This window comes from Daktulosphaira vitifoliae, unplaced genomic scaffold (assembly GCF_025091365.1).
Source record: "Daktulosphaira vitifoliae isolate Bord-2020 unplaced genomic scaffold, ASM2509136v1 Scaffold_3, whole genome shotgun sequence".
In the NCBI taxonomy this organism is placed as follows: Eukaryota; Metazoa; Arthropoda; class Insecta; order Hemiptera; family Phylloxeridae; genus Daktulosphaira; species Daktulosphaira vitifoliae.
In genome coordinates this window covers 9,234,382-9,251,294 of record NW_026099574.1, presented here as the reverse complement: position 1 = coordinate 9,251,294, position 16,913 = coordinate 9,234,382, and the positions used below count along the sequence as shown (strand labels likewise).

Here is a 16,913-nt window from a genome sequence, read left to right as displayed (position 1 = left end):
TTGAAGAGAGTACCTCGAGAGCACCGTGGGTAATTTCTTTTCGCGCTGTACGTTATTGACAATAAGTCTTTTCTATTGTATATTACTTTATTGTACTTTAAGTGTATATTTGTTTTGTGCGTGTTCATATTGTTTTATTTATATCTCTAATAATTATGCTTATGTTATTATTGAATCTTTTTTATTATTTTAAGGAAAGGCATAAGGATTTTCTCTTTAAAACTCAGCTGATTCTCTAAACGACACGTCCTTGGTAGTAATCTAACGAGTAAATTGTGCTGGTAATAGTTGAGTACCCTTAGTCTTATTACTCTTTTGGGTTGCGGCTGACAGTCGTGAACATACCCCTTAGTAGTGTTATGGGTTATAATAGTTGAGTCAGTTAGGACTCGAAGGCCTTAATCATTTGTAAAACTACGAAGAGATACGACAGTGTGAAGCTAATAAATACTGAAATTTTAGTATACTCCTTGAGTACCGATATTCCTCAATATAACGTCAGAAGATTACAAATTATATTATTATATAATCACCAACAAAATTTTGAAAATTCCCCTTAAAAAATAAAAAAGGGGGAAATCTTCCAAAGAATTATAGTTTTTGAATTCATTAAATTTTGATATTTGCTTTACTTTTTTTTGGTATATTATTTTAAAAAATTTTTGAACCATAACAGTTTTAATTGGTATAATCTTTTCAGATTATTTAACTCTTTTCCTATCCAAATTATAGGGTACAAAATAGTAACTATAGTAGATTTAAATATTAAATGTTTTAATTATAAAGTAAACTTTCGAAAAGTTTCAAAAGTAATTTAATAACATTATATTTCATAAATAAAAAAATGGAAATAATAGAAATAATCAGTTTTATTTATACAATTTAAAAAAAATTAACTACATAAATATAATTATACAAATAATTTTTATAAAAGAGAACTAATAATATGATTAACAAATTTGAACAAGGCCTCAGTTATTGACGTTACAATCTTTATAGGTACCCATTCAATCTGAAACAGGTAATGTAAACGTAAATTATTTAGAAGTTTAGATATATTATCTACTTAATAAAAATCAGGGTTTTCAATTTTCACAAAATACTATTACATGAATTTTGAATTTATACACAAATTATTTCTTACTTTAACTAATTAACATTCAAATGAATTTTTAAATAATCTAAAATAATTTTTATTTTTATTTTTTAAGTTGTCAAATAGAGGTCGATATATACACTATAATTATATTTTCTTGTCAAGTCATTTGGATATTAGTGTTGTTATTTTTTTAAAATATAAAAATAATTATTATTAATCTTACCAGCTACACATGTATCCATAGTGTCTAATGGTTCAATTTCAAACATATCATCATGTGGTACAGATCTTCTAATTACAATATAAATGTGTCGGTGCACTGATAACACTGTTACATAATTTCTAGTTTTATTCACTTCATTGTTTAATTTATTCAGCAAAATATTAAATTGTTCGTTATTCAAACGTTTTTCCGGTTTATCTTCTACATTGAATTCAAGCCTGTTTAACAGCATAGGCTTTGAACACAATGATAATACTTCAGACACCAACTCTGTGTGTCTGAATTTGTTCAATGACTTATTAGACTTGATATTTATAATATTTTCTACATTATTTAACAGTTTTACTAAATATCCGTTTACTTTTTCGGGTAGTATGTACAAATTTACGAAGTTTCTAAAGTTTTCCGCTAGAGAATTACCAACTTTAAGCATTGGTTCTATTTGATTGAGTAATTGATTATTGACATAGAACACCTGTTTAAATGCAATCATATAATTACTAACAGATTTTAAAATTGGATATACTGTAGCCGCTAAAACTTGTTGTTGGAAAGATTTTAAATATTCAGCTCTGAAGTTCGAAGATACACAATAGAATGCGTCAAGTATAGTTTTTTTAGTGAAACTTGTTTGGTTAGATGCTAGAACTACTTCTCTTATATTGCTTAGTCCATTTTCATAATCATTAGATTCTTGTTTGTTTTTTTGAAATTCATTTATTTGTTGTTTGTTTGAATTTGATGCTGATTTATCGAACTTAATATTATTTGTCATAAGGTCATAAAACATCATTTTCGTGGGATGATAATCATTTAAATTATCTCCGTCAATAGACTGTTTAAATGTTGCTAGGCCATGATATTTCATAAGGTGTATTTCAGCCAATATTTTTTTTGGGTCATTGTAAATTGTTTCCTTTTCAGATATATTTACTAATTCACAAAGTTCATCAAAACGATGATCGATTTCAATGTTTTTGCAAGATGATTTACAGTAAGAATTTACAGATTCTATTAGATATTTTACAATCATATTATAATTTTTGATGAATCTATTTCTTAAAATTTCTTCTTTACTAAAAGGATCAGAGTATGGAGATTCACTCACATTTTCCGACGAACCTATAATATTTAAATTTCCTTGTAGGTTGTTTAAGTAAAGATTTACTGTCATCAAATCCTTTGCATAATAATTTTTCTTTCGAATCCTTAATTCATTTAACATTGCTTTAATATACTGTGATTGAGATTGAAGATTTGCATCATAGTTCATTAAATTAGTCATTCCAAATTTTCCTTGTCCATTAGTGTCATAATTGTTTAAAATGAAGAGCTTTTCGTTGAGTTTAAAGAAACGAAGAACATATTTCGAAAACAGACAATGTAATTGTTTAACTTCATCTTCTGATACTGAAATAAAAAATTACTCTGTATATTATATAAAGATTTGGCACTAGAAATAACGGGACCTCGTGCAATTAATTTTACGGAGCTCGTAAAATTTTTTTAACTAATAATAGAATCTTTTTTTGATTTATTGGCTTAATTTGTTGGGCCCTTAAAAACGTGGAGCAAACTTCGCACAATCTTTTGCGTTGGCTCTGAATATATAGAATAAGTCTTGGATTTAATCAAAAAAATATTTTCTATAATTTAGAATTTAACATTTTACTTATACAGGATTATCAATTTTCAGTAAGATATTCATTTTTCTGAAACTATTGAAATTTTTTTATTTTTGTAAAGAGAAAAATTATTTACTCTACAAAACTCTATAATATCATGTTGCCAAATAAGTTTTTGTTGAATTCCTTTTGGGATAAAAATTATAACTTTAATTTTCTTAAATGGGAACCATCGTTTTAACTAAAATGATAGACTAAGATAACAAAAATTTTGATCTTACAATTTTTTTCATATGATAGATTGCTTATCTATTACAGCATGTTAAGTATAGTAATTTGAGGTCAATTTGTAAATGATATTTCATTGTGAAGAATAACATAACGTTTCATTCTTCTATTTTGTCAACTAAACTAGTTTTTATTAACTAAGGTATTATCCAACATACAGAAAATAACTTTTTAATTCATGTCTATTAATAGTCGCACTATTGTATTCAACACAAGTTTACTATTATACATTGTTGGTCTTCGAAGTGATAAACTTTTGTTGAAAACTAACATAAAAAATTCTTTATGAAAATTTATTTTAAAACAGATTATTGCTGTTTCTGGTATTAAATAAAAAACATGTTAATGATGAATTTTTATTAAAAATCCAAATTTTTAAACAATATTAAAATGAAATTGGTTGATCAAATAAAAAAAAAAATTTAAGTACAAAAGTTTTAGTAGTTTTTATCTCTATCATATTATTAAGTTAAGAATTTCCATTTAAAAAAATCAAAGTTAAGGTTTTACCTTAAAAGGGATGCAAAAAAAATATTTATTAAATAATAGATAAATTAACTACATGATATTGTAGACTTATTTAAATTAAATGGTTTTTCTCTTTAAATAAATTTAAGATAGTCCAATAGTTTCTGAGACAATGAGTGTCTTACCAAAATATAAAAAATTATATTTTAATTCAAATTACCATCGAAGTTGTATAGTTTTACTTTTTACTAACCAAAAAAAATGTGGACATACCTTTTATATTTTGTTCAAATTTATTGATTTTTTCATGCTGATAAGATAATTCTTCGGAAGCATTAGAAGGTATCATTGATACTTTACTGATTTTTTTATTTCGACTCTTAATTGTTCTATTGAATATTTCTTTAGAATAATTTTGCTCTTTGGCATTTTTATCAGCTAGATCACTGAATAATTTACTTAGTCTACTAACTTGTCCTTCATTTTGTTTATTTGATGTTAATTCAGCCTGTGAGACTTCGTCATTAGGTTCATCATTAGGTTCGTCATTAGGTTCATCATTAGGTTTATCATTAAGTTCATCATTAGGTTCGTCATTAAGTTCATCATTAGGTTTATCATTAAGTTCATCATTAGGTTCGTCATTAAGTTCATCATTAGGTTCATCATTAGGTTCGTCATTTTCAGTAGAGTTACTATTTGGATAGTCACCAAGTGAAATAGTATCTGGTAAGACAGATTCTTCATCATCTAATCTAGAATATTCTTTTTGATATGGTACTAGACTAGCATCATCAAGAGAATTAGTATCTGGTAAGATGGATTCTACTTCATTAAATTTTATATTATCTTTTTGATATGATACTGGACTAGCAACAGAATTATCATTGCTAGAAATGGTATTCACATTAAACGTATCTGGTTTATCTACCTTTGGGGAATTAATGTCAAAAACTGTGTTAGCTGTTTCTTCTGTGTTTATTTTATTATCTTTTTGAGCATTGATATTATATGGATTAAAACTACCTGAAAAAATATTTTAAGATTAGTTTTATGAATGATTTATAAGGTCATTCCGTTGATAGGATGATTATTTTATCATGAAATATTAATCGAAAAATAAGAATAACACTAATAATTATTTATTAGTATCCTTTAGTTCCATTTCTAAATTTATCGATCACGAAGTATATATTATTTTCAAACTTTAAAGGTATAACCTTATAAGGGTGTCAATACCTTATACTGACGTAATGCATATTTAATTTTTATCTTAACTAATAATTAGAATCCAAATTTATAAAATTTGTTTAATCCATTAAAAAAACCCCAATTTTGCGCAAATTTGTATTGATAGACTTAATAATTTTGTAATAATTTAATGTCATATTTTTGAGAAGATTAGATAAGTTTATTCCGCCTAAGACGAAAAATATTACTACATTACTATTTCAACCACAATTTTGTACAAATTTGTCTCTTTTTAAAATGAAATTTAAATCAAACAAAATTTAAAAATGTATATAAATCTAGATTTTAATCAATATCTAATAAGAATACATTTAATTATGTATGTTGCCATTTGAAAAAAAAAGTTGATGCCATTAGAAGGTATAAGAGATAAATATAAAAAATATTTCATTATTGATGAATTGATAAAAATAAGAAACCAACAGTTTTTCTTGTAAATGAAACTAATAGAAAATTTAATACATTATTTTTATTTTTCAATTTTTATTTTTACGTTACTGCTACCACAACAATTTAAGTGGCTCATTATAAGAGTAGCTTTATAACCATCACATTATTTTAGGTTTTTGACTATGAGTTTTTTATTTTTGTTCTGTTTACTTATTAGAAATAATTGGACTAAGTTTCAGAACGAAGTCGTTACTACTTATGAAAATATCTTTTTTCAGAGATAAAAATTGCTTAAGCTACAAAGATTTTTTTTTAATTTTTGAGAACTTTTCTTGTATTTATATTTTTACTAATGATTAACCTAAGATAACCTGAAGTTAAAATATAAATATTTTTCACAAAACTCGAAATAGGTTAAATGATTATTTTTTTAAGACTACAATTGATTATAAAAGGGTAAATTTCCAAAAGCGCCATTATTAAGTTTAACACATTTTTTTAAGCACCATTTAAAATGCTAATATTTGTATAAAATTCAACTGTAGTATAACTATTTTTACATTATAGCTAATGTAAAATGCTTAAATATAAATTTTATATTACATTAAATATCATTTAATTTTTAAATTACCTTTTCTATAAAATTAGAAATAAGGCAGTTAAGACACTGGAAAGTTACTATTTAATTAGTTAGTACATATTATCATTACAATTAATATAATCAATGAATTTTGTATTGATTTAATAAATTATCTACTTACTCATTATTGATACGCTCATTATATTTAAAGGTTCATTGTGGAATATATTACTATGATTAACAGTATTCTTAACAATTTTATACCATTTTTTTTTAGTTAATAATGCTTCTACATAATTTTTTGTTTTTTCAATTTTATCATTTGTTTCATCCAATAATGCTTGACATTCTATATCACTCAATAGTTTCTTTGGAATATGATATTTTTTTGCATCAAGTTCTAAATGATTAATGTATAGAACATTTTTAATTTCTGGTATAATCCTAGTAGACCAATTTATGTTTTTATACCAATTATAATTATCTAACTCACGAAGTAAATTTATAATATATTGATTGACTTCATATCCGAATATATTACTATGAACTAATTTACGTATCACCTTTATCAAAGACAAACCAAGTGCTGTAATTTTTTTTTCATTTTCGTATTTGAACGTATACCCAGTTTGGAATAATAGGTTAAATACACTCGCATATGAACAAATGCATTCAAAAACTGGATAAATAGTTGCCATTAATACTTGCTGTTGGTAAGATTTTACATAATTTCCATCAAAATTTAATAATATATTCTCGTAGAGATTTATTATATTTGTTTCATGATTCTTTACTGCATTTGATTCAACTTTAACATGTCGCATTAAATTTAATCCATCGTCAACTTCCGGTTCTTTTTCATATTTACTGTAAGGATTCATTAAACTAAAAAACAACATATTTGATGGATGAAATTCAGTATATGATACTCTTTCCATATATTCCCTAAACACTGTGTAACTTTTTTCTTTTAATTTTTCTATAGCGGCCTTAACTAAGTTTATTTGATTCTCATTGTTACCACCAGTCCATTCTTTAGAGCTTATAATTAAATGTTGAAATCGTGGTTCGATTGGCACAAAACATAGACCAAAATTTCTACATTGTCTATCAATAAAATTAATTAAATGCCTAACAATCGTATTGTAATTAGTTTTGAATCCCTCTCTGAGACGTTCTTCGTCAGTAACCACTCCATTACGAGAGTAAGGCATATTATTTTTTAACATTAAAATGTGACCCTGTACATTATTTAAGTATAAATTTACCGTCATTAGATCAGCCGGAAAATATGATGGATTTTTCATTCGTAACTCATCCAACATAATCATAATTATAGAACTTTGACTTTGAAGATTTTTTGCGTATTCTTTTAAATCTTCCATATTGTAGTTTAAATTTGCATAACTTGGATATTTTAATTGAAAGTATTTTTCATTGAGTTCAAAAATATTTAACATATGTTTTGAAAAGACGCAATGAACTTTAACATGATCTATGTTGAAAAATGCATTAGCACTAGTTAAAAATAAAATTAATACCAATTCGTGTAACATGGTAATTAAATTTATAAATAAAAAATTATACGATTTGTCTACACCATTAAATGATATCTTCACTCTTAGTATCATTCAAATAGTACTATAGAATTTATATAGGATTTCAAAATCAATTTTAGAAGGTTGATCATACATATGTTTGATTTCTATTTATAGAATTGTACAGTTAATACGTCATATAATGATATACATAAATTCAACAGCTATGTTATAATGTTCTCAAGAAATACATTTTTACATTAAAAATTTAAAAAATGATTGGTTTAAATGTTTGTATACGCCAAATCTATCCATAAAAAAATGTCATAAATTTAAAAAAGTCTGAAATGATTACACATTTAATTACCACTTTACGTCATCTTATAAGGATTGTATTTAACTATCCTATTTATTTAATATGAAATAATTAAAGGTTAATTTTTATTAAAAAAAAAATCGACTCTATTTCTGAGTATTACGCAGAAATTAAACAATTTATAAAAGTGTATAAGTAATTGCTTTGAGTATGATATACGTATTTTTTGATAAATGTTATCCAGTCGGTAAGAAAAAAGTAAAAAAAAAAACAATCAACTAATCGATAAAATGATTTTAAAAAACATTTGCGTTGATACTACCTTAAAAATGTACTGATATATATGGATTAAATATTGCTAATAAATGAAAAAATGTACTTTTAATTTAATATAAGAATAAGGGGTTGTTTCAGCTACTTAAAACATCCCGAAAAACTGAAAATTTTCATTTATTGGTATATAAAAAATAATTTTAAGGAGGGAAGAAATTATATTTAATTTTATTTGATGTGGATAATTATAAAATTTCATGTGTATTTAAGAAGGGATTTTTACATTACGTATAAATTTTACCCCCTTAAAAAATTCTGTAAATTATTGAACAAATAATAATTATTATAATTGAGCAAGATTCTAAAATTATAATTTTAGATAATTTGATAACTTTAAATTTTTTGAAAACATTTTTATATAATTAATATGGTGTTCCTTATTTTGGGTCTTTGAATATTTTTAGATCTCATTCTCCAAAGTTGTGTATATATGTGTTCAAAGAAACTATTAAAAAAATTTAGGTCATTCAGACAAGTTTAACTCATACAGACAGACTTGGGTTAAAAATTGGTCAATTAGGGTANCGAAGGTCTGACACTTTTTATATATATCTTAAATTAAAGCTAATGTAATGTACTTTAATTTGAAAAAAAAAATTTGACCTCTGGATTTGTCTTCATTGTAAAAATGANTTTCGTGTGAAAATTCTCGATTTTATTATTTATATTATATTTAACTTTATAATGCTATAACTTATTGAAAAGTTTATGGATCCACACAATTTTTTTATGAGAAATAATATTTTTTAATAAACTCTTTTTCATTCGACATACTTTATCTTAATCGAAATATTAATAAGGAACCAGCAGATCAAGTAGCTTTTGGAATAAAACACCAATTTTTTTAAAATTAAACACTATCTAAAGATTTGTATCGAAGCGTTTATTTTTGATAGTGATTTTAATCACTGTCAGATATCATTATACTTGATCCAACTATGCCACGTCACCACTGTACCGCAACCCCCATGTGCTGGGTTTTTTTTTTGTTTTTTTTATTTTACTTATAAACAAGCAATCTATGAAAAAAAAAATCAAGTATAAATTGTAGATATTTAAATATATAGATTTTCATATGAAACATTTAGTTGTACATCTATAAGTTTGTGAGATAATATCTAACAAATATTATAATATAATAGAATAACTATAAATATGATAATTCTGTATAAATTGATGAAAATTTGTGCATTTCCGTTTTATTATTTATGATATAGGACATGTTTTGTATAAAATATTTAGATCAATAATTTATGTTTTTTTATTGAATGTTTTTTTTTAATAAAAAAAAAAATTAGTCTATTGAGACAATTTTTTTAGTAAACAATATAAGTTTGACAAGAAATGATGTACGATTTTTATTTTACTTTTATTTTTTCAACTAAATTAATAATATTAATATAAAATCCCTTAATAATATTTGGAAGTATAATTTGAATTATTAGAATTTTTCAATGTATCAAAGTCGTATTTCAATTTTAAATACTAAAAAAACAATCGCGAGGATATATTTTGGGAACAATGCTTTTTAGTAATTTTTAATAGTTTTTTTTTCAAATTAATAAATTTATTATAATTTTAATTTTAAATAATGTTATCTACAAATTATCAATTTTTATTACTTAATATAATTGTTTCAAAATATTCATGCGAATTTTATTACAAAAATTATGACATCATTAAATATGATTTTTTAATAATTGAAATAAATCACTAAATAATATAGTTTTGTATAAACATTCAAATAAAATTTTAAATCTATAATGAGAATTATCCTCAATTTACTTTTTATTTATTTCCAAAATTAACAATTTACTTTTTTGATAACAACATATTAGTTAATAAACTAATAAATTTATTTATGCTTACAAGAATACATAAAAGGCGTTTTATGGTAAAGTCAGCAATGTACTTTTTTAATTTTGAAATACATAAATACATATATTTAATTTGTATAAATAATAAGTTTATTATAGTTATAAAAAGGCAATGATTTTGTATATTCAAATTATTATTATTGTATATTAAAATTACAAAATAAAAAAAACATTTATAAATTATAAAGAATTTAATATATTTTTACAAGTTACAATAATATTATTGTATGTTAAATACGACGTGAAATCATTCAATATATTTGTTTATGATTTTGCAAGCGTTAAGAGTATGTAGTTTTCAATAAAATGTACGCATTGAAATGATAACTAGTGGAGTATGATGACTTGTTGCTATATAAGTACTTTGTTGTTTTATTTGAGATGTTCTCATAACTATATTAATTAGTTTAATTTACAATTAATCTGTGTTCATCTAAAAGTTTTTCACAAATTCTTATAATTACTAAAAATTACACTAGGAAGATTTTTTTTGAATTTTATTCAATTTTCATTTTTTCTTTTATGAACAATAATTTTTAAAAGCAATCAAGCTAACTAATTTATTTATTAAAAAAAATAAATCAAGGTTTAACCGATCCGGAATCTGGCATACTCAAGTAACTTACATTAATCTACGAAATATTTGCGAATAAACCTTTGTGAATCAAATAATTATTTTAAAAACACAAAACAAAATACGAACAAAGAAATACATTTAAGATAATAACAAAGGTGATTCATATGTTTCATAGGTTTTACTAGAATATTATGTTGTTTTCATAAATGCAGACATTCATTTTTTTTTCATATTATGCTCTTGTAATTATTTTAGATTCTAGTAAATGTGTTTTAAATTAAAAAATTTCATAATTTTAAGAATATCTATATAAAACACAAAGTTCAATCTGTTTAGAAACCTTCTTTTCATTTAATTTTTTTTTTGTATAAAATAAAATAAAAATTAATTACCAAATTTTTATTGCGAAATTATGTAAATTTTGTTGTTATATAAGAGAATCATTTTACAATAATTATTGAGACATTGTATTTTACAATTAAAAAAAAAAAGTATACAATTAACAATAAATAATAAAAATAAAAAATTCAGAATGACGCATGTGATTTTTGTGTAGAACATTTGTTTTAAAACTTATAAAAACAAAAAATATATTATTCATTAAAATAAATACATTGTTAAATGAAAATTGATTATTCAAATAATAAATTATTATTTATTATATGTTCACAATGTCTCAAAGTATAACTATACTTTAAAATATTGTAAAAATGCGCATTGCTGAATTTAAATGCAAAAATCAAAATTTACTTATTTCAACTAAATCTTTTTTTTTTATAATCAATGTGTAATGTTCTAATAATAATATTTAATAAAAATAATAAATAATAAATAAATATTAATAATAATTTGTGTAAAATAGAGTTATACAGTGTTCAGTAAGTAAGGAAATAGGTCAATTGTTACAAACAAAATTTACTGAACACCTTATATAGTCCCAATTAAATTCAGTCTCCAAAAATTTTAGTTAAAAAATTATTTGTTTTAATCTATTGATTATCCTTAGTATATATTATAGGGATAGATAATAAATCATTTTATTACGGTGATGAACGCATAAATGGTTGTTATAAAATAATGATATTGGTTAAAATTTAAATGTAAAATTGTGAAATTTGATTCATGTGGTTCATTAAAAGATATTGATATAAGGCGTACGTCATAAAATGTATTCATTATTTTATCAATTACATCATCAAAAATATAATTGCTCTTTTTTTTTTATCTAGACATGTTACTAAAACAATTTTTTTACTTATACATGTTTGTATACCTGAGTTGTTATTTTAATGGTAATTTATAGTTTGATTTAATATTCATTTGTTTTATGAATATTACGAGAAAAATCATTAAACGTATAGCTTTAAAAACTAGTTTATAACCAGAGTCAATTAATATGAGCATTACAAAGGGTTTTTTTCTATCCTTTTGTAAATATGTTTTAATTGTTAGGTTGGTTAATAATAAGGAATCCTGAAGATTGATCTAATGTGTCCTGAGGCAGTATTAAGTGCTGTTGCTTTTGCTTGCTTTAATTAAAAACTTGTTAGAAATAAATATAATAAAATTTCATGAATTTTTGTGATTATGAGAATTATTTTTTAACTTTTATTTATTAAAAAATAAATAAATCGTATATTGGGCAATGAATATAAATTACATATATATATATATATTTTATTAGCAAATAGTTCAATCTTCACTAATGACACACAATTATTTTATGTGTAATTACACACTACATAATGCAAATATTAAAAATTGTGTGACGTATGTGTCATACAATTGTTAAAAGTCTTACGTTTTTATACAAGTGTTCAAGCAAATATGACACTATTTGATTATATCACAATTTAATACAATGTATATTCCGACGTAAAATATAATAGTTTCTAAAATTTTCTTTTAAAATATAAACACGAGTGAAAGAAGGCCATATATTGAAATTCGTGGTATTTGACATTTTTATGCAATTCAATTTAGTTCATTATTATCTTTATAAATATTCAAGAAACTTGCATAAAATTTGACTTGAACTTAATATAAATTCTAAAATCAAAGTAAAACACAATGTAACTTATATAGAAGATTGAAACTTTGTAACCCTCTAGCACTTACAGTGCGATATATTTTTGTTTTTTTGAAAGCCACAAAAATAATGTTCTTCAAATTATTGATAAAATTAATAAAGAAAGGTATTTTTTGTTATCTTTCTGAATATGATACACCGATTTAATTGAAAACATTTGCGTTTAAAAATATTTAATTGTATTCATACCATTAAACTATTTTTGTTACCTTGATGCACTGATAAATTGTTTTAATTAGTTTTTGATAATAGCTGTAAATGAACGTGTAACTTAATTCTAACGTTTCAAAAGAAATAATTCTTTTTGTAATATATGGTATATCAATACGTATAAAATTATCCTCATGTATGTTTTTACTGATTACATGTCACCAAATATATATTATTATAAAAAGAGGTGCGTTTTGGTAGCCATTATTCATGAATTATAAAGTTTTCAATGATAACTTGATAATTTCAGTGAAATTATTAGTCTTTTTTATTTCTATAAGGATTATTAAGTTAAAAGTTCTTTATTAAATTTAACTATGACATTTGTATCCCAATATTGCCAAATCAATATTCGAAATTTACAGTTACTAAAAAAAATATTGCATCAATAAAAAGAAGATATCATCAAAGAAGATATCTTAACTGTTCTCACTAACTGACAATTATGAAATTTAAATATATAATGTTTAAAAGTATTTTCATGATAATCATTATCTTCTTAGTCTCTATCTCAACTATTTGGGGTTGGCTCTAGTCGATTTGACATGTTTTCACACTGACTGTCGACCCGACGCAACCTCATTAAAGCTGAAGGAGTAATACAGGGGCAAGGTGTATGTTCCTATTTGGTCACCCATTTGGAAACCAACAGCAAAGCTGAACATCAACGTTATGGCAGCGACTTGCGATTAATCCACTGCGCCAAACTATGCTCAAAGTATTTAAGTATTTTCATAATAGCATGTTTTAATTATTAAAATGAAAAAAATCAATATTTCAACGTTTTATTTTTAAAATCCATCTTATGGTGTAATGATAAATAAATATATTATATACAATTATTTATAAATATTATATATAGAAATACAATTAAATTTTTTTTTGCGATTTATACAAATTATTTTAATTATATTGTATAAAATATTTTATCATGTAAATCCTACAGTACCTATTTTATTATTTTAACGAAAGTTTTTTGTAGGATGCCGACCGCGTTACGCTGTTTTACTGTCATAATAATATGCACTCATTAGTCATATCCGCTATTATAATAGCCGGAAAACTGATCGTAATGTAATATTTGGTAGGACACTATTCAAAACATAAACATTGGTTTGGATGCTGAAACGTAAGATAGGTATATAATTTTGAAAATATTCAATAAATGATGTAAGAAAACTTGTAATAGTTAACTTCTACAATATAGATATGTCATCGAGTCTATTTTAATTAAGACGCTAATTTAACTAGCTTTCAGTTTATTATATAGTATCATGCAATACTTAGAATATAATTTTCTTTTCAAATTGAACAAATTGTTTTAAAAATTCTAGTAGTTTAAAATAATAACAACAATTCAACTTTTTATGATTTTTTTTATTTAGTAATTATTTTATGTTTACTTGTGTCGTAACCATAATTTCAAGTTATAAATATTTAATTATGTTAGCACAACTTTCTTAATTATTAAAACTAAGTAAAATATTATACAGACTTCTATTTATGTATATTATACTATGATGAAAATATCTCTCATAATTTTTTTATATGATCTACAGTTCCTATAAATTTTTATTATCTAAACTTTACTGCTTTAATAATTATTGCATCGAATTTTTTAAAAAAATGTCATGTAAATAAATGTACTATTTTCTTTATAATATGTGAAATTAAATTTAATATAATTTTTACACTCAGTCAATATCGCTAAATTAAACAAGTTTTCCAAAATCTGTTAGCTGGGGAAAAATAGTCAAAAAAAAAAAACCACAAGAAAAATGATCAGATTTGTAAAATATCTTAGGAAAAAATATACAGATTTTATAATTTATACATCTTAAATAAACGATTTAATATAAGATTGATTACAGAGTGTATGATTGCAAAGTTAATATCTATTAACTCATAATTCCTGTTACTGTTACAACTCTTTTACTTAGAAATTTCCTATTTATAAATTACTTTCAACCACTAAAAATTAAACTCATACTTTCACTTGTTAAATATAATACAAAATATTATTAAAATCTTTTCTAGATTACAATTGAGTTAAGTAGTACATAAAACAAATTGCAATAATTTCCATATAATTGTATTGGGATATCATCATATTTAACTGTGACAATAGATTAAAAACAATATGATGTAGAGTAATTTTAACAGCTTAATTGAATGTTGTTCATAGATAAAAATACATACTTTTAGTAAACAGAATATAAGGTGTAAAAAATAACAAAGAGCTTCACGTGACACTTTTATAAATTACGATCATCGTACATTGTTACAACTAATTATCCTCAATTTATAAAAATGTTTCTCTTCAAGTTCAAAAATTTCTCGAGAACAAATAAAAAATAGTAATAATAATAAGCATCATATCAATTACTCATATAATTTGATTCGACAAAAAAACATGATGCACAAGTAAACATAATCTATAATTGTTACTTTTGATGTAACTAGGCGCAAAATGCATAATATCTTTTTTGTTCGTTAATTCGTTAAGACTGTTTCGTGGTTAAGTATAGTTTTCATTATGATTAAGAAGGTCTTGTAATACAAAATCATAATATTATGGCCAAGAACAACAATAACTATTATGTTAGAGCTTGTCTTATAGTTCTTGTCGTTGGTTAGCCAAAACCGTAATGATACGGTACATGACAGTGGGAATTAGTGTATATAATATATACATAAGTGTAACATAAAGTGGTTATAAAACAATAATATCGCGTTATGGGTAAGCATTGAGAATTTTCCGCATTATGAGGTAATGTGATAATATTATGTCACATAGGTGAAGATCTCAGTAGGAAAAGACAGTTTTTTTAAGTATGGGCACTAGAATGTTATGACTTGATAAATGACAGACATCTACTAATAAAGAATTCCGCATGTAGATAAAATGTCTGGAAAAATAGATAAGTATCAAGCGTAAAGAATGCTTGCAGATATATTGTATAACATATTTACCTACTAACTTATGTATTACTTATTTATGCACTGAGAAATAGCATTATTGAATGTCTTTTTTTTTAGCTATCAACAAGACCTTTCCATTCAAATAAATATTTATTACTGAATTCAACTATTTTTTAAAGTAGGTAATTTATTATTTTTAATTTTAACCTAAACATTGTAAAATTAAATAAAAAATCAATCTTGTTGCATAGAAATAATTAATTTCAAATTAAGCATCACTTGTAGTACTTTTTTGATTATTTTCTTAGCATAAAATTCGAGTCTCTAATAAAAGGTATCAAATGCCATTTGCATAAAATTCAATATTTAAAAAACCCAAAAATAATAATAGTCACCTAAATGATGACTATTATTGGAGTTTTAAGTCGAGTTTTTTTTATAACTTGGACCGCAATAAAAAGTTTTATTAAAAAAAAATTGCATACAGTAGTTGACTAATTAAAATTTAAGTCGATTCTAATTAAGATAATATTAGTATTATCTTAAATTAATTTGGCTTCAAGTCCAGTTTAGTCAAAAATAATAATACAATCTACTAGATTTAATATGGTATATGACGTCAAACATGTACACTAACTTAATAGGTTACAGAGTCATAAACATAGAACTAGGTCAGTATCTTAGGTACTGATCACTATGATAGATTTATAGTGATGTTTGTTGAACTTCTATTCTACGCCTGGATAATTATGTAACTCTTGTTATGATTGTGTAAATGATTTATTTTATGGAGGACGCCACAATGCGTCATGCCTCTGGCTAAATAATTTTCAGATCTAATTAAATGAATATCGTTGATTATCTATTCTTTGTATTTATTTTAAAAAATACCATAATTATAAGGCTTGTTATGATGTTTTTTTTTTATTGATAACAATTTTTTCAAGTATAAATAACTTAAACATAATGTTTGATAATACTCATTGTAGATTAACATTTAATCAATTTCTACTTTGTGTACATATTTTTGAAATAAAAACAAAATTTTTCCATTACATTACCTTATATTAAAATTTGATTACATACAATAATTGTGGTAATAATAATAAACATCAAGTTCTTATCGT

The 16,913-nt window shown here is 23.4% G+C and overlaps 1 protein-coding gene and 1 long non-coding RNA gene across 6 annotated transcripts; one reads left to right on the top strand and one right to left on the bottom strand.

Annotated features, from left to right (window-relative positions):
* Positions 1 to 851: 851 nt before the first annotated feature.
* On the bottom strand, positions 852 to 7,557 carry LOC126900536 (uncharacterized protein MAL13P1.304-like). 5 transcript variants are annotated; one of them, XM_050676329.1, is made up of 5 exons: positions 6,106 to 7,557; positions 4,340 to 4,729; positions 3,977 to 4,231; positions 1,323 to 2,732; positions 852 to 1,012 (listed from the first exon to the last, which is right to left on the bottom strand). In XM_050676329.1, the coding sequence occupies exons 1-5, from the start codon at positions 7,553 to 7,555 to the stop codon at positions 1,008 to 1,010; spliced, it is 3,510 nt and encodes a 1,169-aa protein (XP_050532286.1). In that variant the 5' UTR covers positions 7,556 to 7,557; the 3' UTR covers positions 852 to 1,007. The 5 variants fall into 5 exon arrangements, with proteins under 5 accessions (XP_050532286.1, XP_050532283.1, XP_050532282.1 ...); XM_050676326.1 differs by having other exon boundaries at positions 3,977 to 4,315; positions 4,364 to 4,729; XM_050676325.1 differs by having other exon boundaries at positions 3,977 to 4,339; positions 4,376 to 4,729.
* Positions 7,558 to 10,380: 2,823 nt separating this feature from the next.
* LOC126900560 (uncharacterized) lies at positions 10,381 to 14,294 on the top strand. The gene is made up of 3 exons (XR_007702874.1): positions 10,381 to 10,720; positions 13,368 to 13,582; positions 13,847 to 14,294. It is a non-coding gene; the product is annotated as an uncharacterized LOC126900560 (long non-coding RNA).
* Positions 14,295 to 16,913: the final 2,619 nt, after the last annotated feature.